This window comes from Motacilla alba, chromosome 3 (genome assembly GCF_015832195.1).
Source record: "Motacilla alba alba isolate MOTALB_02 chromosome 3, Motacilla_alba_V1.0_pri, whole genome shotgun sequence".
Classification (NCBI taxonomy): domain Eukaryota; kingdom Metazoa; phylum Chordata; class Aves; order Passeriformes; family Motacillidae; genus Motacilla; species Motacilla alba.
This window is the reverse complement of record NC_052018.1, coordinates 36,174,087-36,199,808: the sequence shown is the minus strand read 5'-3', so window position 1 is coordinate 36,199,808 and position 25,722 is coordinate 36,174,087. Positions and strand designations below refer to the sequence as shown.

The 25,722-nt window shown below is 43.1% G+C and overlaps 1 protein-coding gene across 2 annotated transcripts; it reads left to right on the top strand.

The window, feature by feature from the left end:
* The first annotated feature begins 4,895 nt into the window (after positions 1 to 4,895).
* Positions 4,896 to 23,430, top strand: CNR1 (cannabinoid receptor 1). 2 transcript variants are annotated; one of them, XM_038133517.1, is made up of 3 exons: positions 4,957 to 5,176; positions 12,388 to 12,480; positions 17,912 to 23,430. In XM_038133517.1, the coding sequence occupies exon 3, from the start codon at positions 17,973 to 17,975 to the stop codon at positions 19,392 to 19,394; it is 1,422 nt and encodes a 473-aa protein (XP_037989445.1). In that variant the 5' UTR covers positions 4,957 to 5,176; positions 12,388 to 12,480; positions 17,912 to 17,972; the 3' UTR covers positions 19,395 to 23,430. The 2 variants fall into 2 exon arrangements, with proteins under 2 accessions (XP_037989444.1, XP_037989445.1); XM_038133516.1 differs by lacking the exon at positions 12,388 to 12,480 and having other exon boundaries at positions 4,896 to 5,176.
* Positions 23,431 to 25,722: the final 2,292 nt, after the last annotated feature.

Here is a 25,722-nt window from a genome sequence, read left to right as displayed (position 1 = left end):
TGACACAAACAGTGACTGTCCCCGGCAGCTCAACCCTTTCAAAAAAGACCAACATTTGACTAAATACAGAGCTGGACAATTAACAAAGGCCCCGGGTAACCCACTCACTTTCAGGGGTTCTGTCATTTCCTGGACTTTTTTTTTTATTTGCTGGCTGGCAGGAAAGCTGCTCCTGGACAATGAAATTTCTGATTGGGTTTTTATTGTTATTATTTGCAATGTGTTAGTGCCTGCAGGTCACAGACAGGATTATGACTTTGTTGTGATAGGTGCTCACAAACCACTAGTAAGAGACAGTTCTCACTTCGATGACCTTATAGTTTAAACAGAAAAGCCTGAGAGTGAAGGAAGAAAAAAGATATTATTATCCTCATTTCATAGTGGGGCAGCAACTGTGCAGAAAGACAAACAGCAGTACGTCCCGAGGGGCTGAGCTCATGTTGCTCTTCCTGAACTCAGTAAAAACTGCGGGTGTTCAACAGCATGGAAAAAAAGGGGCCAACATCACACAACAAGTAAGGAGAAGAACAGGACTTGATGGGTCCCAAACCAACCTTGCTTGTTTAACAGCTTGTAGAGAAAATGAAGAAAAGCTGAAAAATCATGTTGCTTTAGGAGTACTTGTTTGTGCTGCAGCACTGGAACTTGTTGGTTCCTCAGGCTCTGTGATTCAGGGAGAGAAGGCCACCACAGGAAATGGCCAAGGTTTAAGGTCTTGTTTTTCAATCTTCCATTCTCCTTGTCCAAAAGAATTTCTGTTGTGGTCTTCAAGGTGTGCAGGGGCAGAATTGTACTTATAGTGAAGACCTTCCTTGACTTTCTCCAAAGACTGGGAAGTGTATGCCTGAGAAGTGGTGGAAAGGATTTTGTGCACCCATGGTGCTCATTGCTATCACAGCAGAAAAGTCCCCTAAAATTGATAGATAAAGATAAGCCTTTAGGATAAGCAGGCAGTGTTCTAAATTAAGAACTGGACATAAGAACAAATCTTCTCTCTTGTTTGAAAATTATTTAAGAAACTGCCACATAAACCTCATGAAAATCAATCTGCGTGTGGGCAGGACACTGGTTAAGTGTTAAAAACCAGTGTACTGGCTTCCTCCATGAGCACACTTCCAAGTGCATCATTTATGTCTTGTTTGATAGTTGACTCTACCTACAGATGAAGAGAGAAAAGTGAGCAAGAGTTTATATGAGGCAGCAGGAGGAAACACTCTCGACAAGAAATTATGGAGAAATCCTGAAAACAGTCATGGTGCTGCAGGGTGTACAAAACTAGGAAGCAAGTGATCTTTCTGAGATAACCAAAGCATCCAACCTGATTGTTGTACAGATTTTTTCAAAATAAATCATCAAGGTCTCAGAATGCACCTCTGATCAACCTAAATAGATAAATAAAAAGCTTAATGGATGAAGGATAATGTTCCTGAAGTGGCAAAGTTAATTTTTCATAAAAATATAAAATCAAAGTATTTGGGGGAAAAAATCTGACTGACAAGGCAAAAATTTGCAATTTGGAAAGAGCACAGGATCAGCTGGATTATCTCATCTGTTACCCCCTTGCCTCTTCTTCCTGAAATAAGAACTGAAGGAAATCCCAGTTGCAATATGTCGTGGTTTAACCCCAGCCAGCAACTAAGCACCACACAGCTGCTCATTTTCCCTGTCCCCAGAGGTTTGGGGAAGAGAGTTGGGGGGCAAAAAAGCAAAATTCATGGGTTGAGATACAAACAGTTTAATAGGACAGAAAATGAAGAGGGGGAAATGGATTTACAAAACAAGTGATGCATAATAATAGCAGCAGTAATAATAACAATGCAACTAGAGTACACAAAACCAGTGACACACACAACACAATTGCTGACCACCTGCTGACTGATGCCCAGCCAATCTCTGAGCAGTAACCCCCAGGCAGCTTTCTCCCCAGTTCACAAAATGAGCATGACATCAGACAGTATGGAATATTCCAGGTCAGCTGTCCTGGCTCCATGTCCTCCCTGCTTCTTTTATCCCTGGTCTACACACAGGTGAGAAGCCAAAAACTCCTTGACTTAGTGTAAATACTGCACTGAAACAACAAAAACATCAGTGTGTTATCAACACAATTCTCATACTAAATCCAAAACACAGCAGTGTACCAGCTACTAGGTAGAAAATCGACTTTATGACAGCCCAAATCAGGAGAAAATAGTACCTGGGGTGGTCAGTCATGCACTTTAAAAGGCAGCTGGGTTCTAGAATTCCATCATGTGGTTGAGAGGCCAGCAAAATTCAGATACTCTGGTTTCACGAGGTGTTTGCAGTTTAAAATTTTGCTCCATACCAGAATAGCAGAATTCTTACCTCAAGAAAGCTGTGGAGAACATTAATTTCAGGTTGATGGTAATAAGTGATTGGTTGATGGTAATAAGCCTTCCAAATTTTTGTATTATTTTGCAATATATAATATAAAAGGAAATATTTTGAAACCAAAACTCATTTTGAAGAAAGAAATTGAAACGTTTAGCTGGAAAATGTCACAACGAGACATTCCCACACTGTTGGAACATCCCTCTACCACTTACTCTTTTTTAAATGACATTTTCAGTGCAACCAACACAAGTTTGCAAAGCATTTCAGTTTTGACAAGGTTGCATTTTCCAGTGGAAAGCCACTTTTTCAAAGGTTTTCAAACCAGCTCCGCTGGGAACAGGTGTCATAGGATTGCAACAACCTTGCCTTTGCAAGATTGCTAAATTGCAAGCAGGATCCTGGAAGAGGGGCTGGGGTGTACAAGGCTTTAGAGGTCCCAGGGTCCCCCATGTTTATGAAGGTTGAGAACCTGCTGCTTGAATAACTTCTGGCTACCCATTCCTCTTGTCTCCTGTTGAACTTGTAGGCTGAACAGGCAGTAGCAACTGTGCAGGACTGCACAGGGGGAAAAACCTCAGTATGTGTCCATGGCTACATGTTCAACCCTGCAACGTCCTTCTCTACAGTCCAAGTTGAGAAATGATGGAAAGAAGGATTATCCTGAGACTGGAGTAATGCTCAGTTCAAGATGGGAATCTTTAGCAAGCCAAGAATGTCGAGGTAGGATGAACAGTAACACATACCCTTAAATTCCCTCAGCAGGCTGATTTTGGTCTGGTAATGTCCACCTGATATGACTTGCAAAGGGGATGTGTCCCTCCACAAAGATGGAAGAGAAGTTTAACTTGGTAGGTTCACACTGAAAGCAAAAGTACTCAAATTTTCAATGAATTAAAGAAAAAGTCTTAATCCTCTGAGAAGTCGGTACTTTCTGAAATGCACAGCTAAAGAGAAATCTGATCTGATTTAACACAGTCCGAAATAAAGTTCTTTTTACTTTCCACCACTTCTGAATGACCAAACAGACAGACTAATACCAGAAACTCAAGCTGGGCACAAATCTGTTGGCCTTTTTTTTTCCCCTTCCACTCTCCTCACAGGGAGTGCCATTTGAAATTATCTCCTTTCTTGTTAATTTAACGATTACCATCAGAAAGAGCCAGCGGCTGAAAAATTATAGTCAGTAATTATGATCTTGCAGACTCGCTCTGGGACTCGATGCGGGGAAAACACTGGATTGTGAGAATGAGGCTGTGCTCCTCGGCAGATGCACTTTGGTGGATGGAGCCTGGAGATTTTGGTTGCCTCAGACCTTGGGGGCCCAGCTTGAGAAGCTTCCTTCAGGAGGAAGAGTCACTGCAAGATAGCAGGTACATCTTGAGTTGGACACCCCTAAAATACAGCCACCCAAAGCCTTTAATAATCACTTGTGAAGAGCTGAGGTTTTTTTAACCTGATAAACGAGGAGAATCACATATTCCTCCTCTGTGCGTGGATCTACCAGTTCAGGTAAATGGTAGATGGACCAGTTAATGTCTTTAGACACCATGTCAAATGATAAATATTTATCATGTTTCAGTATTAATTCGTGTGAAGACAAATGCATATGTATGACACTGCAGAGGCAGAAACACACGATCAAAGCCAGCTAGATATTACCGTGTTTAGGAACGGGCTGCTGAATAAAGCTCAGCTTTCCTGTTATGCCCATTGCCTGCCCACCTTTGGAGTCATATCGCCCCTCAGAGATGAGGGAATCCCCATCACTTCTGAGGGCTACCATGACGGTTGTCGTGTAAGCCCGAAAACACCGAAGGCGGGACTCGGGTAGCGAGAAAAAGGAAAATAAAGTATGTCAAAACCCCGGCGTTCCGCAGGAAATAATGGGACGGGAAAAGGACGCCCCTCGAGGGCAGCCACAGCCGCCAACCTCCGCAGCCCCCTGGGTGCGCCATCCCCGCGGCCCCGTGGCGAGAGCGGAGCCGGTCCCCGCTGTCCCCACGCGTTGCGGGCGGGTGGCGGGGCCGGGCCGGGTCCCCGCGGCGGGGATGCGCCGTCCGCCCCCCCGGGCCGGAGGAGGCGCTGCCTTCCACATTGGCTGGGGGCCGGCGCGCCGCCTCCCCCGGCCCCGCTCCCCCGCGCCCGGCCGGGGGGCGCGGCGGCGGAGCGCCGGCACGACGGGGCTCACGGCCGGGCAGCGCCCACGGCCGGCGGGGCGCGGGGTGGGGCGCGGCCCGAAACGGACCCGCTCTCCGCCGCCCGCCCCTGCGGTGTTCCCCGGTGTTCCCATGTCCCTCCCCCGGGGCGAAGTTTGGCCAGCGCCGCCTGTCCGCCCCGGTGCTGCCAGGGCCGGGACAAAAGGCACACACTGACACGTGATGGGCGCCGGGCTTCATAAATGGGACCGGAGCGGGGCGGAAGGCGGGGGGGACGCAGCGGCGGCGTGTGCCGGAGCCACGCCGGGCGCCCGGCGGCTCCCGCGCTGCCTCCCCGCGCCGAGGCGGCGGCGGGCGGAGGCGGCGGAGGAGGGGGCGGGCGGGCGGCACATGGAGCGGCGGCGGCGGCAGGGCGGCGGAGCCCGGCGTGCCGCCTGAGCCCGGCGAGCGAGGGCGGCGGTGGTCGGAGAGGAGGCGCCGAGGGGAGGGAAGCGAAGAAGGGGAGGCAGCCGGGGGGAGAAGTCTCCCACCTCCTCCTTCCCCTCACCGGCACCGCCTCCTCGGCGCTCCCCAGTGCTGGGGTGCCCGGGTGGGGCGGCGCTCCTGCTCCCTGCCGGGGGTCGGCGCGGCCGGAGCAGGCGGGGAGCGCGGCCGGTGCCGTGCGGAGGGTAAGGACGGCGCGGGCGGCGGGGGGGCAGGGGAGGGCGGCGGATGCCCCCCGGTCGGGGGCCAGGGACCCGTCGTCCCCCTCAAAGTTTGTTGGCGGCGTGGGTGGGGGGGGGGTTTTCGGGGAATGACACCGCCTGCCCCGACGGCGGAACGGGCGGAGGGGAGGCGGCTGCCTGCTGAGCATCCCTCCCCGTGTTCTGCCGCCGCGTCCCGCGGCGATCGCGACCCACGCTGCGGCGGGGCCGGGCACCGCGCGGGTCTCGCCTGTGCCCCGGGCACGGCCCCGCGCCGCCGCCTCGGGCGGCTGGGGCGAGTTGGAGGTAGCCCGGGGGCCACCCGGGAAAAGCCGGTGGTCCCGGGAGCGCAGTTTGGCTTCGCGAGCCCGGCCGGAGGAGGGGGGACCCAGCGGGCGGGGGTGCGGGCGGCTGGTGGCGTTATGGTTAACACGCGTCTATTCTTCTGTGCGCGGAGCCGGTAGCCTCCCGGGCTCCCACAGGACCTTATCTGACACCGGAGGTTTTTCCTCTCGTCCTGACCCACTGGTGATTTACAGCGGGTGGCATTCAGCCCGGCTTTCCTGTGCACTTTTCCTCTCAAAACTCTGTCTGTGAGGCTGTAAAAGCGAAATAAAAGCAGGTTCGCAATTTTGCGCGCAGTGATGTTCCGTTAAAAAATGTCACTTAGTCGTTCAGCATCCTCAGAATATCAGTAGGGTTTGTTGGTTGGTTGGTTGGTTGGCTTGTTTTTGTCTGAAATTTGGAAGTCTGGGGGGAAAAGAGCTGATAAAGAGTGAGCATTTTAAACTTCACACAGCGTTTGTCATGTGAAATCTTCATCTGTTGAGAAATAATTTTGAGTAACCAGATGGGCTTATTTCAAATGGGCATCTTTTTGTCTCAAAGACGTCTGCAAATCTCCATTGAGAATACCCCTGGATGAGGTATGTACCGAGCCTTTGGTAGGAGAGAGCTCATTACTGTGATTGCAGTTTGATTAACTAAAATGGTGTCAGAAGATGAAGTCCATAGTTTTCCTTCTTTCTCTAAAATTGTTATCACTGTTATTTTCTGCATGGCAGCAAATTATAACATTAAGAGTTTCGGCACATGTTTTTTTTTTTTTCTTTCAGAAGATAAAGACTCATCTATAACATACAGCCAGATAACAAAATTCCCCTTGAGTATCTACTAGGGTTTTAAAAAAAATAAAAACAGTGTAGCTTTTTTAACCTGCTAAAGGTGTAGTAATTTTTTTCCTTTTTTCTTAGATGCATCATGTTGTTTTCATTGTTATTGTTCACCCTTTCTTAAAGGAATATGGCATTCTCTGCTGGGGGTGGCATTGCTGTTAAGGCAAAGAATCTGGAGCGATACTGGATATGATGTTTAATAACAAAATGTACAGCATTGCTAAAATTACTTGACTGTGCTTAATTATTTTCGTGTTACACTTCATATCAACCACCAGCATGGGTTTTGCCTTCTCAGGAAGAGGAAAAAACCCTGTGACTATAGTAGGAATATTTATTATGCAGGCAGAGTTTATTAAATCAGTCATAAAAGAAATGAACATAACATCTTTAAACAGTTCAGAAGATGAATGTGTAATTCCTGATTTGCTTGAGGTTAAAATTAGTTTTGTAGCAACGAGTAACAGCTTTGCTTTATTATATGTTGGTCGTTGGAATAAGAGGCAGAACCATTTGAATTAAACAATTTTAAAGCAGAATTCATAAAAACAGTAATTGTTTGACTGAGCCAGCAGGCACCTATTGCCAGAAAGGAAAAAAAAAAAAAAAGTTGGCTAGGTAAAGAAATTGACTTATTTGCTGAGAATTTAGCTCGTGGACCACTCTGTGATACCTAAACTCACAGGAAAGGAGTCAAAATACCTATAAAACTCAAGGTGAAGGTGGAAGCAGGTTATAGTATTGCGAGGATGAGCCAGTGGATGCCTTTGATCCTGGCTGTTGTTCTTTGATGAATGATGTGAGCTCAGTTGCATAAAGGACCCTGTTAAAGGCTTTCATGCTCTGTTGAAGGACTGACAGGTCTTAGCCAATGCAAACCTCTCTTTAACTTCCCCTATTACAAGTTTTTGATTGGGTAGCAGGAGTTTAGAAAGAAATAACTTTTTTTTTCTTTCTTTTTGAAGCCATTTTTGACTTTCAGCCTTTAATGTGGCCGTCTCTAAATGCTTGCATCCCACTGGGAATTTTGGTGCTGAAAATGCTATGCACTAGAGAGGGAGAGCTGACATGGTTTTCTTTTCTATTGAGTTGAGGTGGGGTAGGTGAGACTAAGAATCAAAACTTACGTATTAATTTAGTATTGCCCAAGATTTTTATGTATACATTGCCATTCTTGATTCTGCAGGTCTCATGCACTGTCTTCTGCTCTCCTAGTTTCTCTAATTCTGCATGGTTTAAAGAGAAATTACTGTAGCTTCTGAAATACAAACTTTGTGACCTCTCTAGTCATATAGTCACCTATCTAGGCATCTGCAGAATTCATTTTTCTCAATGTTGATTGTTCTTAATTTCTTTCCAAATGTCTATTTTGTCTTTATTTGACAGTCCTCATGAAACAGTAAATTATTTTTTGCTGCAACTTCTGAAATAGTTTAGGCTATGTAACATGATGAATGTTCTACAAAACCATTCATTGGCCATTTAGGTGAGAATTTGGAGATTTTTCTCCTCTCCAGCAGCAAATTCACAGTCTGCTGATGGTTTAAAATTCATACTGTGGGCGACCCTAACACTGGGATTTGGCCAAGTTCAAAGCAGCTATGCAGATGGACACACAAGACAGAAGGCAGAGGGAAATAGACCCTTTTAATCATAACAAGGCTGCTCTTGTTTTCTTATCTACAGTGGAAATGCATGCGAGTCCCTTGTACCTAAAAGCAAGCTTGCAAATGTGCCAGAATAGACAGCAAGAGCATTTGTTATTAATGCAAAGTTAAAAATGTGACAACCTGTCTTCTCAGCACTGCTCTGTATGTCTCCATTTCTAGACTGATACTGTACTGCTGCCAGAAGTACACATCCCATCGCTATTGATGGAATAAGGATTCCTCCCAAAACTCGCACCCTTTGAAAGTGTGTGGCTTTGTTAATGACTGCTGAAACCAGCTATGACCTGTCCTTTTGAAATGGCTATAAAGATTTATAAATCAATTTCTTGTTAGAAAGAACTTTTTTTTCCCCTTTTTCCCGAAGGTACCATTGTTGCCCGTGAAAAATGATTGGGTTTGCAACATAAGGTTGGAGCACATTTTATTCTGCCATTTGTGCCTCATGCAGGGGCATTACGGTGGTGCACACCCCAAGCTCAGTTCTGCCTCTCTTCAGTAGGAACATCCTTTCTTGGTGGAACTGGCCACATCCAAATTACAGACAAAATAGGTATTTCATCACAGTGTATGACAGTATGATGTTCACTTCTTATACCTTGGCTGGACTGTTGGTGAAAGTGGATGTTCTGTACAGTTTAGATGTTGTATTGTTTGTGTAGATTGAGGCTAGATGGCATCAAATAGTGCCTCATCCTGCGTTAACCTCTTTTATGGCAATTATGTATTCTTAAGAAAGATGTGTTTACTCACTACAAAGTACTGAGCAGGAGCAGGTCTGTACTGTCAATTCCCTTTCAGCCCTCACTGGAGTAGTTTCCATCTTTCTGCATTTTGGGAAACATTTCAAAGTTTATGTTTAGGATCTTGGGGGGGTTCCCACCTTCCTGTTCTTCAGAGTATGTGAAACGTGCTCTCAGAAATCCTTGCTCTGAGTCAGTTGTACCTCTGTTTTAAGGAATGCAGCGCTGGAGTCCGGATTATGTACATGCCTGGAGTGTTAGGTGACATATGTATATATACATGCAAAACAACTTTTTCAGGATCTCAGTGATAGATATATTATTTTTAGATACTTGCTTTTAGCCAAAAAAGCTGTGTATAAGGGGATTCGGAAGGATGTTCAGCAATCATCTTGCCTATATTTTTTGTACCTACACTTGTGTGCGTGTACTCTAGCACTTGAAATTTGAGTTTATGCATTACATACTGCAGGGTTTGTGAGACTTCAGTTCTTCCCCTAGGCATGTGGGTTTTTTTGTGTCTATTTGTAAGTTTATGCATAGAAGTATACCTATATATATAAAATCAGAACTCATCCCTCAGTGTATTTTAGCTATTTTTCCAAGTCTGATGTAATATTGGTTGGAGTCTCTCCACAATTTGTTGTTCTCCTACTTGGATATCAAATTCTACTGTAATTCTTTTTCACTTCTTCTCTTCCCTCCCTCTCTCCTTTTTTAAAAAAAAGAAAAGCATCTGCATATTTCAAAGACATACACCATTGCCAAGCAATCTGGTGTAGTGGCTTAATATGCTGGCAAATAATTTCGCAAGTTATTTGTGTGTGTGAAGGCAGTATATTTGAATATCATTATATTGTGAATGTAACTATAAAGACAGTTGTCTGAGCTTATTTAAAACATAGGAAAGGCCAGACAGCTCCAGAAATGAAAAAAATGGTTTTCATTTTTTAATTGGGAGTGCATATTTTTGTCGCTTGCTAATGCTGGTGGCACGGGACATCGCAGTTGCCAAAAGCCGTTTTGTCCTAGCTTCTGAGCATTGCCAGTACTTGGTGGCCTAAAAAAAGTCTGCAGGAGAGGCAGACTCTTGAAGACTGAAGTAGAAGGGATGTTGCTTTGCAATGTGTTGCTTGCCTTCTGTGCACTAACATTTGTCATTGACTGTGAACCTCTTTTTCAGTTTTGGTGCGTTTTTCCACCGTATGGGTCACTCAATGGCTACATTTGAGCACTCAATTCCTTTCCACCTTTGAAGTCCGTATCCTGCATGCCATTTTCCTTAAGCAGTTTGATTTTTGTTAATGTCCCTGGCCAAATTTGCTCAGCTAACCTCTCCTGAGTGTCCCCAGCCTGGTCCCAAGTGTCAGTGCACACAGTGCTGTTCTTTTCTCTGACCTTACCAAGGATGGCTTCTCAGAGCCCTTTGCATCTTTCTTCATCATTTGAATACAGATCAGAAATGGACTTTCAAAAGAGCAAGTCATTGCCTGCAGAGCGAGCAGTGGATCTGTTCTTTCTTTATGGTGAGATCTGAAAAATCCCACTAGCTTTATCTTTCAGCTTATGGAGGTGTCTCTGAAGTTCGCAGAGCTCAGAAGAGGAGGGAGGTTTTCTCTCGTGAATTTTCTTCTCCACTTCGTCTGCTTTCCTCCAGCCTATCACAAAGGCAATTCTTCTCTTTCTCTAAAATCTGTATCCCTGCCTCACTGAGGCGCTTCCACTTGGGTCTTCTTTTTTCACCTTTCTCCACTTTGCTCCTGTCTTGCCTGGAGATGTCTTATTCCCAGTATAAGGACAGTAGTTATCTTTCCTCTCTCCTAGCAATCCTTACCACACCAATAACTTAACCTACATTACCATTGCTCTCGGCATCTCCTTGCTATCTCACGATTGTTTTAATTAAAACTTGTTACAGCCGGTTTGTTGAGGGGGCATGAGAAAGCAGACATATACTCTGTGCAGTTTATGAGAATTCTCCCTGGAGCCTGATGGTTTTGCTATCTTTCTGTCTCTAAACCTTACTCTTTTAATAAAGTTCACTAATATCTTCTGCTGCAACAAATTTGTGACCTTCTGTGTTCTGTTCTGGCCATTGCATGGAAACTATTTTCTAGGAGTGGTTCTCTCCCTCTCTCTCTCTCTCTCTTTTCTTCCTAATAAATGTGGTTTTCCTCCAGTTTGATCCTCTAGACATTACATTCTTCTGGAGACCTTTAGCATTTAGCATCCAATGGAGCCTGGTCTTTTATGTTCTGCTCTGCTGTTTCAAATTACTTCTCTCCTTTAAACTACACCTTGTGTACTAAGCTGCCATTGCTTCTAGGTACTTCCAGGAGATTGAGTGTTAACCCCTTTTCTCTTTTGCACCTGGCTGGGCTTCTCTGTCCTCATTTAACATTTATGTCAATTCTGCTCAGCAGTAAGTGCCTGCACCTTTTGGCATTAGAGAATAGCTAGAGAAGAGGCTGGAAATGACAGGATTTCTGTCAAAATTTTAAAATCCGAGATTAACTCTTTTGTGAAAAAACATTGAGAGTTCAAAATTAACCAGCTTCCATTCCAGTTCTCTTCCATTTTCTTTAAATTGTAAGTACCATGGCATTGTATCAAACTTTTCATATTATCTGTTCATTCTGCTTCATTGGAAAAAAATAATAGAAAGTCCTTAATTGGGAAACCAGTCCCTAAACTGGAGCTGATTTTAAGCAAGTAACAAGGTCAGAATTGCTTTACTATTTCCTTTCATCTGAGTCTTTCATACTTCAGCAAGATTCCTCATCCTCTTTCAAAATTCAATCTTTAGATGAAATTAAGACAATATGAAGTAAACTGTGAAAGATCTTTAAATCTACAGTTTTACAATAGCCACCTCTGCCTACCATCCCTTCTCCCAAAAGCTGGGCAGAGCAGGTAGCTCTAGTTTCCTGTTAATATGACCCTGATGGTCTCCTTGGCTGATTTGTGACTTCAGTACTTCATCTTGTCTACAACTTGGTGGTAAATGTGTTGTATAAGGGGTTGTGTTTTACAAGCTGAGGAGTTTTGGGTGACCTCAGGAGTTCTAGAGATTTTTCACAGGCAGACGGGGCAGCTGCCCCTGCTCTTCCTCCTCTGCAGCTCTGTGAGATGCAGGAGGTGCATCCTTGGTTTGCTTAATTCAGAGGAAGGGCTTCAAGTTGTGCCTCTCATCAGGCATGAACCCTGCCTCTTGGAATATCACTTGGTGTCTCTGTTTCTGGATGTTTAGCTCTCAATCCAACATGGAACAACTCGAGCAGTTCAGAGATGGGCAGCAGGATGTAGAGGTTGCCAGCATGCTCACCTGGCTCACAGGGAGCAAAGTTTTGGTCCTTCCCCCACACCAGAAGGGGCAGAACTTCAGCCTTGTTTTCAAACCTCTGTGATATTAGACACATATGTATGCTCTGGCTGTTTGGGATGTAAGGTGCAGCCTCCTTTTCTCTGTACCTGAAAATCACCTGGCTAAAACTGGTGCACACATCTTGCCAACTTTGGAGGAGGAAATAATACCATTCCTTTAAAAATATTGTCCATCACTGATAACACCCTGTTTTCCCCCTTGTTTTTGTTTTTTTTTTTTTGTTCAGGTTGTCAGCTGCTGGATGCTGGGGGGTGTCACACAGAAGCTATTTGCACACAAATTGGAGCAGTCCAGCCCTTATCCTGCTAGTGTGCAAACGGTATGTTAATTAACACAATTAACCATGTAGCTGTGCCTTCTTGCTAATTAAGGTTCAACTTGCCAAAGATATGATCATGTTACATAAGAACAAAATAGATTTCATTACTTGCATGCCCTAGTTTACCCCATAGCTGATAGTGCCTTGCTATATCTAGAAGATAACATCCCTAATTTGCTCCTCTCCTAGTGTCTGTGCTCCTTCCCGATCTCTCACACAGAGAAAATTCTGACTGAAATGAATGCAAGTTTTCCTGAATTAGGAGTGACAGCATATTTGCCATTTTTAGCCTAGGAGTAGCACAGTTTTGGAGGTAGAGTAGCAAACCAGTAAATAGGATAGGGGTAACATTGCCTTCACATTCTTCTCAGCATGTGTTTTTTCCTTACTTTGTGTTACTGAGTCTGAGAGTGCCATTTCTCAGTCTGCATATTTCTTTCTCTGAGGCTTAGAAACCTTGTTCTGTCCTCGAAGCTGTATTGTCCATCACCATATGGGATAAGGTAATTATTAGCCATATAAATTTTCATTTTATAGGACACTTCCAATTCTAGAGGCCAAAAGTTACCATGGTAGATCTCATTTCTCTCACAGTTTTACTGCTGACTGCATATGAGTGTAAATTATTGCTGTTTCTCCTGTGGTAGTACTTCATGGATCCAGTTTGGGAGGAGTCCCGGTTATTGGGCACTATGCAAACTTATCAGAAGATAATGCTCTTCTCTGAATGACTTAGAACCTTACAAGGTATAAACAAGGAGACTGCATTTGTATATTTTTATGCATTCAGAAATTGATTGAATTCTTCTTCCTACTTGTCCTTTAGCCTGTTCTTAATTAACTATGATTATGATAGAAGAAATGTATAGACATAGAGATCAAAATATTTTCTAAAATGGAAGCCAAAAAGGTTTGATTATGGATTTCCCTTTCTTGTGTTGATTCCTTTTCTTGCAATGTCAACATTATTGCAGCTATCAGTATCATCATTGTATTGCTCATAATTACTTCAGAGGAAGAGCATAAATACTCACTATTTCTATTCAGGCTATTAAAATTGCTTTATCAATCATCCTGTTTTGAAAATTGTAAGAAATTCAGCTCTTTCTGTTGACAATAATAAAAACTTTCCAGCTCTCCTTCTACCCCAGAACAACAGGAGAAGATAGGTAATAGCATTTTAATGAAGTCATGTTCTTGTTCCCCAAATGAACTGGTCTTGTGGACCAACAAGAAGTCTGGAGGAGGTGTAATTCTCCCTGTTGTCCTTGATGATGAGTTACCAGCCTTTTACCTACTATAATTTTTTTCTTTTACCTGAAGTGAATTTACATTCGGATATCCAAGCATCTTTTAGGGCTATGTGCAGCCGCACAGTGGAGGGCACTAGCAAGGCTTGCCCCCTTAACTCTTCACTAATTCTTTCACTTTGAAGGCAGAGCCTTACAGAGATGTGTCTTCAACCTTCAGGTGATGTTTAACACCTCATGTGTTTGATCCCTGGTAAAGTAGGCAGGGAAAAGGGGCCGAAGGAAGTTGAAGGCGTGTTGCTGCAGGCAGCTAAGCCGGCAGTTTGTCAAAGCCACTCCACCTAGTGGCAGTCACTTCGCACAGCTGCTCTGGCAGTGCCCATCAACAGCTGCCCGATGATGGGAGAGGGGTCTGAAATGGTGCTCAGATCCTTGAAGTTTTTCTTTGTTGTTTAATTCTTATCCGCAATAATAATGCAGTACTTGCTGTGAATTGCTGCACGCAGTTGTGGAAATACACAAAATATTTTTAGTGCCAGTGTCGGTGCAGCCTCTCCTTCATATTTAATCAATGTTTCAGTCTTTTGAAAGCTGTTTTAAAATGAGTGAGGTAGTAGAGCTCATTTATGGAAGGAATGAAGCTGAGAGCTTTGAAAACTCAAACAAGTTGGAAGAGTGGATTCTGGCAGGGCAGGAGAGTTCTTGGCAGAACAGGGAGGCTCTCCCTTACTGCCACTCTGCCCATGAGGGAAGCTTTCTGCAGCACACAGCTGACACTCCAGCCCCAGAGAGAGAGGATGAACCTGTGTGGAGGATACTTCTTCCCTGTGGAAGCTCTGAGAAGCCAGAGGGGCTCCTGGAATATTTCATGTGGAGATGGTCGTGGCTCTTGGGCAGAATGGGTTTGGATTGTGTTGAAGCCAGCTGCAAAGAGCAGTGTGGCTGCATGGTGTGGGGTGTCTGTTTCCATGGGTGCTGCCTGCTCACCACTCCAGGTTTGGACAGAAATGCTCAGAGCCAAAATGTATGTGGCACTGGCATTGCTTCTGTCACTGTCTTTTCTTTCTATGTCAAATTGTGCAGCACCTGTGTCCTGATATCTTCAGTGCCAAAGATCCAGTCTTGTTTTCACCAGACAGCTATGGAAAACCTCGCTGATCTCTTCAGTGCATTTTAGTAGTGAGCTTATACTGGGATAAGCTAGTATCTAAATTAAAATAAATGAATTTCATGTAAAGTGTAATTCCAGATCAGGCAAATGGTTGTTTTACTGCAACTTTAATAAAAATCAACTGCAGCTTGAATAGGTGCATGCACACATACTGCTAGAAATTTCCAATTAGGATATTCCCAGCAGCAAACAAAACCAAAATTAATGTTAGCAGCATCCCCCAAAGCCTAAACTACACTACTAATGAACTCCCAAGTACTCTCAAAGAAAACTCTCTTTGCAGAGACAATAAGGTGAAAATTACTGTAATAATCTCAATGTAAAAATACAGAGGAAAAAAAAAATCATTGACATTCAAAGTAAGACTTGCCTCTCCTGATCCCATTAACCATGTTGTTAGCATAGCATATGCATGCATAGTGATATTGTCACATAACTCACTGCCACCTTCAAAAGAGCACACAAGAATTCGTGTTCTTTCATTTGTGTTTCAAATAAAGGTACAGGTTGCATGGCACCTAATTCTGAGAAAGTCTGTACTTGACATGACTCCAGCAGGGATCAGCTACCTCATAACAATTTGTTTGTCTGTCTAGCAGAAGTGCTCAGTTGAATACAATTTATGAAGCTTTCCTCAGACATAATCTTCTCGACATGGGGCTGTGGCTTTAGTCATTAAAATGGTTCCCTTCTGTCAAAAATAAGCTTGAATAGCAGAGAATACCACAGCAATCCTTACATATTTATAGAACTACCTTTTTATGTAATATTTTTGGGTAGTTTTCAAATTAATGACACATCCTTCACGTCTGGTTGTAAAATGGTGTTACAATGCCAAGCTTAAAGTTGCCAGGCTTCACTTCACCCAAAGCAGATTTATCAGCAGAGTCATCTTTGCAGCGTGTAACATCTGAAAATTCTCTAGGAAGAGCTATAAAACAGAAAAGTACCTTCCATATTAGATGATTGCTGTTCATTTTTAATGTATGCTTCAGTGACATTTCCCTCCCTCACTGCTCACGCCCTCAAAATTAAATTCCTTAATACTGTTTGTCTGTCTAATAATTGTTATTTGCTGAGCAAACTGTGTCTGCAAAAGCTGACTCAGCCAGTATATTTTGTGTGTTGTGACTATCCTGTTAAGGGTTGTTTGTACTCATACTTGGAGTTGCAGTGTCTTCTGAAGGTCTAAGTTCATATATTCCCTTTAATACTCAATGTCCAGGCCTGCTTAATAAATGGCAAAACTTGAAAGAGCTATGGAAAAAGTCTTGGAATGTTCACATGCTATAAGGGCAGTATCAATATATCATCAGCCAAGTGATCTCTGCTTCTTTGGAAATGCTCCTGATTTCACATATTTTTGAGTACTGCTATTGTTGTAGAGAGGCATTCTTTTCTTCTTTCCTATAGTTTTCATGGAAAAGGAGAACAGTGGTACCTACTGTGCATGTCTTCTCTTTAGGAGTTGAGGTGATCAGTACTCTGATTTTGTACTAAATAAAGCCCTTGTAGCCTTTCTGACCATTTATTGTCAGTTGTGTAAAGTGAACAGGTTAAGTCAGTACAAGCCTATATACTGGCATCTAGAATTTCTTGAGTGCAACGATTTCCTCCCCACTAAAAGCAAGAAGAAGCTTGGTTTGCTCCTGTTGCTGATTAATCATCGAGATGTCCCATAGCAGATGTAGAATATTTGTAGCACACAAAAGGAGTGATTCTGGCTCTTATTTGTATTCAGATCACTCTCATCCATGGAGGTGGTGGAAGGGGGCCCTAAAGCAGATGTTCAATCCATATTCAAGGCATTTTCTATCAGCAAAGTAATATAAAGGCGTATAGCATAACAAGAGCTGTAAGACTTGTCTTACATGTTGATGCATGCTCAGGTGCTGATGGGGTCCTCTCCCAAGGGAACCCTGACCAGGAGTTGCTCCTCACAACTAGTCACCATCCATGAGCAAGGGCTGTACTTGACAGATCTCAGAGACCACTGGCTTCTTGGGGACCATCTGCTGGGTCCTGCCAGTTTTGGAGGGGACAGAATGTTTTTGAGAGTGTCCCCAGGGGTACAAGTTACATTACAATGCTTCTCGCAGAAGCAGTAGCTCCTGGTTCCTTTTGCCTGGAATTTTGGCCACTGCTTAAGCTTGGTGCCATGTTTATCTAGGCAAACTTGAACCGTCCTGAGTGAGGCTTCTGGTGTGTACAGGGCAGATCAGTGAGTCTCTCACTGACTTAGCACTGTCACCTTTCCTGGAACTGTGGACAGAGCTGGGTAACAGCTGAGTAACCCACCTCCCTCGTATTGCACAAACACCCCAGTACCTTAGTTTGCTTAGCAGAGAGAAGGAATAGAGTAATCTTTGTATATGAGTGTAATGAAGCTAGATATTTATTGATCGAATACCTTGCTAGTGAATTTGCAGTAGCAAATTCAGGGTGTTAATAGACCTCAGATTGCCGTAGCCGGATAATAAGAATATAGAGGCATACTGGATGAACTGTGAAATCTGGAGTGCATGGCTCTGTCCCTGTTGCCTCTCTGTTGTCAATTTTTCAAAACCCTCTGTGCCTTTTGAAAGAAAAACAAAGAAGGTGGTGACTCAGTTTAGTGCTGTTCCTGCAGTGGCTCTTGGTATTATCTAAATGAAGCAAGCCCAAGGAATATTGGTCTGCAAGGTGCTTTGCAATCAGAAGCTGAGAAAAATATCTTTCTGGTGGAGCAGCTCATAAGGTTTTGATGAGAAATGAAAATTTCTTTCCTGTGAAACTCTCTGTTCCCTGTGCCTCTGTTTTTCACGTAGCTTCTTAGTGTAATTCAGTTTTAGTGAAATTCAGGTGATTTCTCTCTAAGTGCTCAATGCACCCCGATTTCCCACAGTGGCAAAGTTAGACCTGCACTGAATATCAGAGAAGGGTTGATTTTGTTTGACACAGTTCAGCTAAGTTGTCTGTGGAGTTTGACTCCCCGTTTATGTTAATGACATCTGATCTTTTCCCCATATAGGACTTCCTCAGATGCATTTTTCCATCCCTCAAGTATCTCTGAAACCAAGAAGGCTGGGGTTATGAAGTCAATTCTAGATGGCCTCGCAGATACAACTTTCCGAACAATCACGACAGATCTTCTTTACGTGGGCTCCAACGATATCCAGTACGAAGACATGAAAGGCGACATGGCATCCAAGCTGGGGTACTACCCCCAAAAGTTCCCCCTTTCTTCCTTCAGGGGTGATCCTTTCCAAGAAAAAATGACTGGAGGAGATGATTCCCTGTTGAGCATTATTCCCTCAGAGCAGGTCAACATCACAGAGTTTTACAACAAGTCCCTGTCCACTTTTAAGGATAATGAGGAGAATATACAGTGCGGGGAGAACTTTATGGATATGGAGTGTTTTATGATCCTGAACCCCAGCCAGCAGCTGGCCATCGCCGTGCTGTCGCTCACCCTGGGCACCTTCACAGTCCTAGAGAACCTCCTTGTCCTGTGCGTCATCCTCCACTCCCGAAGCCTCCGGTGTAGACCCTCCTACCATTTCATTGGCAGCCTGGCTGTGGCCGACCTCCTGGGCAGCGTGATTTTTGTCTACAGTTTTGTGGATTTCCATGTTTTCCACCGGAAGGATAGCCCCAATGTCTTCTTGTTCAAACTGGGTGGAGTTACAGCCTCCTTCACCGCCTCTGTAGGTAGCCTTTTCCTCACGGCAATAGACCGGTACATCTCTATACACAGGCCGCTAGCTTATAAAAGGATTGTTACCCGACCAAAGGCTGTTGTAGCATTTTGTGTGATGTGGACCATCGCTATCGTAATAGCCGTTCTTCCTCTGCTCGGCTGGAACTGCAAAAAGCTCAACTCTGTTTGTTCGGACATATTCCCTCTCATCGATGAGACGTACCTGATGTTCTGGATCGGGGTCACCAGCGTCCTCTTGTTGTTCATTGTCTATGCCTACATGTACATTCTGTGGAAGGCTCACAGCCACGCTGTTCGCATGTTGCAGCGAGGCACGCAGAAAAGTATAATCATTCAGTCGACGGAGGATGGTAAAGTACAGATCACTAGGCCTGATCAAACTCGTATGGACATCAGGTTAGCCAAAACCTTGGTCCTTATCCTGGTTGTTTTAATCATATGCTGGGGCCCTCTCCTTGCCATCATGGTGTACGATGTCTTTGGGAAAATGAACAAGCTCATCAAGACTATCTTTGCCTTCTGTAGCATGCTCTGTTTGCTGAATTCAACAGTGAATCCCATCATCTACGCTCTGAGGAGCAAGGACTTGCGACACGCCTTCCGCAGCATGTTCCCCACCTGCGAGGGGACCGCGCAGCCCCTGGATAACAGCATGGAGTCTGACTGCCAGCACAAACACGCCAACAACGCGGGCAACGTGCACAGGGCTGCCGAGAGCTGCATTAAGAGCACAGTTAAGATTGCCAAAGTTACCATGTCTGTCTCCACAGACACAACTGCTGAAGCGTTGTAAGTCAGAGACTTCTCAGCGTTGTGAAAAAAGGAGTTTAAGTTTAAAAAAAAATTAAAAATTTAAAAAATCAACTACAAAGAAAACCAAACCCATGGCTTAACGTGTTTGTACACTCCTGTAATATTTTTTGGTTTGTCATTGTAAACTGAGCGATGATTGTGTTAAGAGCATTACCATTAGCCAGTTCTTCAGGTTTTACAATTAGGGATTCTAGCTAAATTTTCACAAGTTTTTCTCAAAAGGTGTTTACTGAATAATAATGTTTCCTGAAAGAGGACAGAGAAAATACCAGATTAGCATTCGTTCCTTTGGGGGTGTGAAGAAGAATTGTGAAACCTAATTGAAAAATAACACGTCCTAAACCAATACCATCAAATAAGAAAAAAAAGCCTTGTAATCATGCTGTTCATTTCAATGTGAAATGTATTTCATGTCTGTAAGTAATAGGAGTTTCTGAATTTTTCCAAAAGCAGCAGTGCTGAGTTTAGAGTTTTGTAAAATGTGTCGTGTCCCGTGAATTGTATGCTGTTTTATTATGTGTTATTGATATTTGTCTGATTAAACAAAGTGATAAGGTAGAATTCCGTGGAAATAATGTGAAACGTGATATGTAAACCCCATTGAAAACACTTACTGTATTTGAAGAATTCCTATGAGATATTTTGGAAATTTTACACTTTTAGTGGTCTTTTGTGGACTTAGAGGAGAGGCTTTGTGTTCTTCTACTAAAATTATTTCCCCACTACCTTTTACTTTCATATGCATATGAGACTAACAGCAACAGAGGAGTAGAGGAGGAATGTGAGAAAGGAATGCATTGGTTCAGACTTTTAAATACCACTGCGTTTATACAGAAGGATTATTTTTGGTTGCACAGACTACTGCCCTGCTCTTGGGTGTTGACTGAATATGAGTATTGAAAAGCAAAGGTCCTGGATATTTGGCTCCTTTAATGGGCATCTGGTTTTAAGCCGTGTGCTGGTGTTGGACCACTGAAGACAGCATGTGTCAGACTCAATGTGTGATGTTATCACTGTGCAGTCAATGTATACTTGAAGCGTGTCACATTCCTGTATCGCAGGTCTAAGCAGATTCAGAGCCTGAGATGCCAAACTCTTGTCTTCACTAAAAGAGGAGGAAATATTGTCAGACTTAGACATTTTCTTATTGTGTGAGCGTGTATATAAATAAATATCTCTGTGTGTGTACGTGTGCGTGTGTGTGTGTGTGTAAGTATTCTAACCAGTGTGAGTCATGGTAGCATAGCTAAGATAGGACACTGACCAAATGTAACTGTATTTCTTGTTGCACGCTTTGCACACGAATTCTGTTTCTAAAATTGAGTTCTTCCAATTGATTACTGGTGAAAGTACCGTATTAAGAACATCTTGATCCACGCCGAAGCGTGTATCCATGTGTTAGAGGAAGCAACCTTTCAGTTGCACTTGAGAATAAAGAGAAACGAGAGGTAGAGAGCATGGAATGAGCTCGCACTGACAAATGCTGCAGCTGTTGATGGTGTTCCTGAAGACTGAGAAAGCCAGGAGTAAATTGTAGTTTGTTTTAAGGTTGTGAGTATTCAAATTTTGCATTGAGGTGCATCTCTCTGAACCCACTGACAAGGTTTGGCACTACCAGGAAGAAGTTACTGGAGGAAATAGTGACTCTGTTCCATGGTGGGACAGTTTCTGCTGCCTGGGACTGTGACAAGGAACATGCTACCAGATAGTCTTTGCAGCATGGATATTCTGTGATTCTGTTCTGAGTCATAAGGTCTGGGATCCTCTACACTGCTGCTGTGATTTTTCAGACTGTTTCCTCACCCTGCTGTCTGATTTCTGCCAAAATAGCTGAGAACGCAGCTTAGTCCTTTAGCTGCCTGGCACTTACTGCAGCAGGGGTGACTTTCTCCGTGGCACGGGGCAAGTGGAGCCAAATCCAGACTGCCCTGCCACCCGTCCTGTACTTAAGTAGGGAGAGAGAGAGGGCGACATCCCTGGGTCTCTGGCTCCCTTAGTGCAGGCCAGAGCAGCCAGCTGAACAAACACCCAGCTCCTTTCAGCCAGTGGCTCTGTGGGGGTGCACGTGGCTCCAAGTTTAGGCGTGGTGAGGGATGGCTTGTTTTAAAGATAAGATTGGACCGGGTGAGGTGCTGAGCAACAGCTGGAAGAGGCAGGGGTACTTTCCTCCTCCACCCACCTCCCCTGCAGCTTACCTGTGTGGTGGGACAGGGCACCACTATGCTCTCAAGGGGCCCATTGCAGTCAGCCAAAACCAGTGGATTGCAGAGGATTCCCAGAGGATGTCAAGTCCTCCTGAAAGACCTTTCTTGTGTCTAGGTCTAGTCCATCCTAAAGCCGTCCTCTTGGAGGAGTGGGGGAAAGCCCATTTGGAATGTTTAGGGTGTTTTAAGAGCCATTTTTGAAACTGTCTTCTTGTGAATTAAATGCAAACTTTGTGGAATTTTGTTGTGTATTCAAGTTCTAAATTTTACGATAAATCATGGGACAATGGGGCTGTCTTGGCACTTAACTTGGTGCTTACTGATATAATAAGAAATAGCATCCTGTGAAATGTTATCGTCTGTCATCAGTATCTTCATTTGCATAATGAGTTTTTCTAAAGCTCTGGGAAATGCATCGGTTCACTTAGAACCATTTATTAAAGAGTTGGCAACAATTTCCTTACATGTTGCACACTAAGTAGAACTATTCTTTCATTAGAAAAATCTGCTGCCATTCCGAGATAAGCTGTACTTATACTTCAGATTTAGGTATAATGTAACACCACAGTATTCCTAATTTGCAGTTGGCTACCTTCACTTAGTGATAGCACAGCCAAACAATACTGTGTTCCACAGCCACCCACACCATCATCATCATCATCATCCACCCACCACCTCTAGTTGCAGTTACGTGTGTATGTACCGACTCCAAGTGTCATGTATCTACCGAGATAACCATCAATGTCACATGTGTGCAGAGTTAAAGATTCTCGACAGTCTAATTGTATATTTGTATGATACAATCTCTCAGTGCTGTGCAATCACTATCCACATCTTGCACTGGCCGTTCGATGAAAATTTTAGTGTGTCTGTTGTGAGATAGACAGCGCATTCTACCTGCTGTTTTTGGGCTGAATGTATGTAAATAAGTGATTTAAAAAAAAAAAAAAGTCATCTGTACAAGCAGTGGCCTGAAAAGTCTGTAATTGTGGACTAGGAAAATTGTTGAAGTTGCTGTGACATCTCAAATACTACCTTTGAATAAACTGTTTACAGGGTCTCTTGGGATGCTGTTTCACAGTGAAAGGAAAATTTTTCCTTGTGATAATATGAGGTAAAGAAATCAGATTACCTGAGATTTTTATTTCCAGTGTTTTGAAGTGGAGAACATAACTCTTTATTGTCTGTAAATCTAACATTATTACTTCCTCTTAGAAGAATATTGTATCATTAGATGTTTGTTTGAGCTGGTAACATTCTTGCAGATGTTGCAATATTTTTCATTAGCAACCTGTATAATAGTTTGTACACAAGTACTGTTCAGATTGTCATGAAAAGTAGCTTTGACCATTTACTTACCAGTAGCAGAATAGTATTTCTGTAAGATTTCCAGTGTATTCCTACCATATCATATTTTATTTCTATAATGTAATTAAACTGTTATTTATTCAAGGAGAAAAAGTATTCCTCTGCTTTTTTGTTTTCCAAATTTTGAGATAACTGAGGAAGCCACGTGATGATGCTGCCTCATCCCACGATCTGGTGCTCTACGTTTTGTTTATAAGTTTGTCTGTCAGATTCTGAAACAACTGCTTAAACAACTTGACAACAGGTTGTCAAGCTTTGTGGGTTTTAATTGTACGTTGATGTGTTTGAAGGAGGAGGTAGATCATATATTTTATATTTGTGTATCCAGTACTATGGAGACGAGAGAAATGACAGTTCAAACTGCATCTCCTGTTTCATTATGTAGGCAATTTCCCCTTTCCTCAGTATTAGCCAAAATGCAATAAATTCCTTTTGCCTTCCTCAGATGCATTTTAACTCAAAGATGTTGCATTAAGACAAACCCATGTACTTCAGAAAAACAAAACACAAAAGAACAGAAAAAAAGGAATACAAGTTAAAGCAGTGCTGCCAGCAGCAGTGATGACCTGAATTAGTTATTGGGGGTTGTAAATGTAATCAAAGATTTGAGATAAACAAAGAGTTATTCTAGTTTTGGCCACTGCCAGTGGGGACAGAGTTGATGGGTGTAGGGGGCGGATGATGAAGTGGCCCAGGGGGGATTCATTGAAGCTGTGCAGAGAGAGCAGGCTCAGCCGTGCCACTGCCTATGAATCACATTAAAGTGCTCCCACTGCTGCTCATCCACATATGAAAGGAAGGGTTGAAAAAGCCCACTAAATGCTGTAGAAAGGTCCCTGCCTATTTCAGAGGATCAGTTTTCCATATGACTTAATCTCAGATTCACGTTACTTGGGCAATTTTCCTTCTTCACATCTGTGGTTTGAAAACATCCTTAGGGGATAAAGTGAGCATGTCACAGAATCAGGAATCGTTTAGGTTGGAAAAGACCTCTAGGGCCATCAAGTCCAAACATGAACCTCACACTGCCAAGGCTTGGGATCATGTTTGTGTCACAATATTTTTACTTTTAAAAATTGGGTCAGTGGTGAATTGAGAAAGTCTTGGCAAAGCAAAGGCAACTAGAAATAAGAGATGATTAGCTCTTAATCTGATCTTTACTGTATACTACATTTAAATTAAATCTGAATACTTCTGCTAAAAGCTGTCACTTTCAAACCAGCCAGGAGACAATTCCCTCTGTATTTCCACGGTCATTGGAAAACAAGGATTATGCTGCCACAAACCAACAGCTCCTCTTGACAGTAACATCTGGCTGTATTTATAAGTCTGTTCTGAGCAACACAAGAGGAAATAATGACAACTTTCCAAGCAACTGCTTTCCCACACTCTACCAGCTCAGGAAGCATGCGGGCAAATGGGCTGTCATCGTTTCAGCCCTTCACATTAACATCTCTTATTGTTTCTGCTTTTCTGACAGCTGTTTTAAGAAGTCACAATATCCTCATGCACACACATCAATAAAACATCTTCAGTTTGTTGGGTTTATTGGGTTGGGTTTTTTAAATGTTTTGTCTTTAATGAAAATCCAGCTTTGGCTTGTTTTAAAATTAAATCATCATATGAGGGAACAGTTTATAATAGAAGAGAAAAAATATTTTTTCCTGTGTTTGAGAAAACATAGGGTAGGTAATGTATCTGAGAGTTTATAATATGTGTCTTCCTCCATTCTGTTTTTGTCCATTAGTCTTTTTAGGTAATTGATAAAAAGAATTTTCTTTAAATAGCAGTACAAAATATGAAGCACAATTGCTTTTAACAGAACTCCTTTAATATGAGCAGCCATCTAATACTGATCTTTGAATTTCAGTTAGGAAAAAAAGTGTTAATGAGCCCAAGGTAATCTTAATGACAAGGTATGATATGTCCTGCTATTGCTTTCCAATAAATCATCTTTCATATTTAGAGCAGCACTCACTTTAGTACTAAAGCATTTTAAGGCATTGAATCCTGTCTCAATAAAGTCCCTCAGAATTTTTATTGACTTCAGGAGAAATTATGTCTTACCCTAGGTTTTTGAACTATCAGTGTGCATTTGGAAAGTGCAATTTTATACTCCAGTGTACTTGCATTTTCACTGACATTAAAACAAAGATGGGACAGAATAAATAACAGTCTCTATATTCATTGGGGGTTTTTACCACCAAGAAAATCTATTTTGAATTTTGGTGGGTCAATGCAGAATCGTAAAGTCTGGCAGGAGTTCAATGGACTTGTCATGTGAGTGAAGAAATTTATTTATCCATATGTGTACAGATGAGGTGGAGAACATCATGAACGAAGCTGCTCTCAGTAATGCTGACAGAGTTGCTTCCTGGCTGCTTGTGCTGGTGCTGTTTTGATGCTGCTTTCTTTCCTTCTCACCTGTGTATGCATGGTGAAAAAGGCCGCACACATTCAAAATCTTTCCCTAATATATAGTAGTATCTCTACCTAATTTTTTGGTGATATTAATATTCATATTATTACGGGAAGCAATGTCACAACCACTGTTTCCATGGAAGGGAAGCATCTCCTGCCATTTGAAGTTCTATCTCAATGGATCCACTCCTAACATTGTTACATGAACCATTTCTTCTTTTTCTGCATGGAACTCATTGCAAGTCCTTCCAGGGTTCAGCACAACAGGGATACTCCACTTTCCATCTAGCTGAAGAGAGGGATAAGGAAAGGGAG

What these genes read in the sequence shown, in the direction of transcription:
- CNR1 (XM_038133516.1), top strand. Translation starts at nt 17,973, where the DNA reads ATGAAGTCAATTCTAGATGGCCTCGCAGATACAACTTTCCGAACAATC.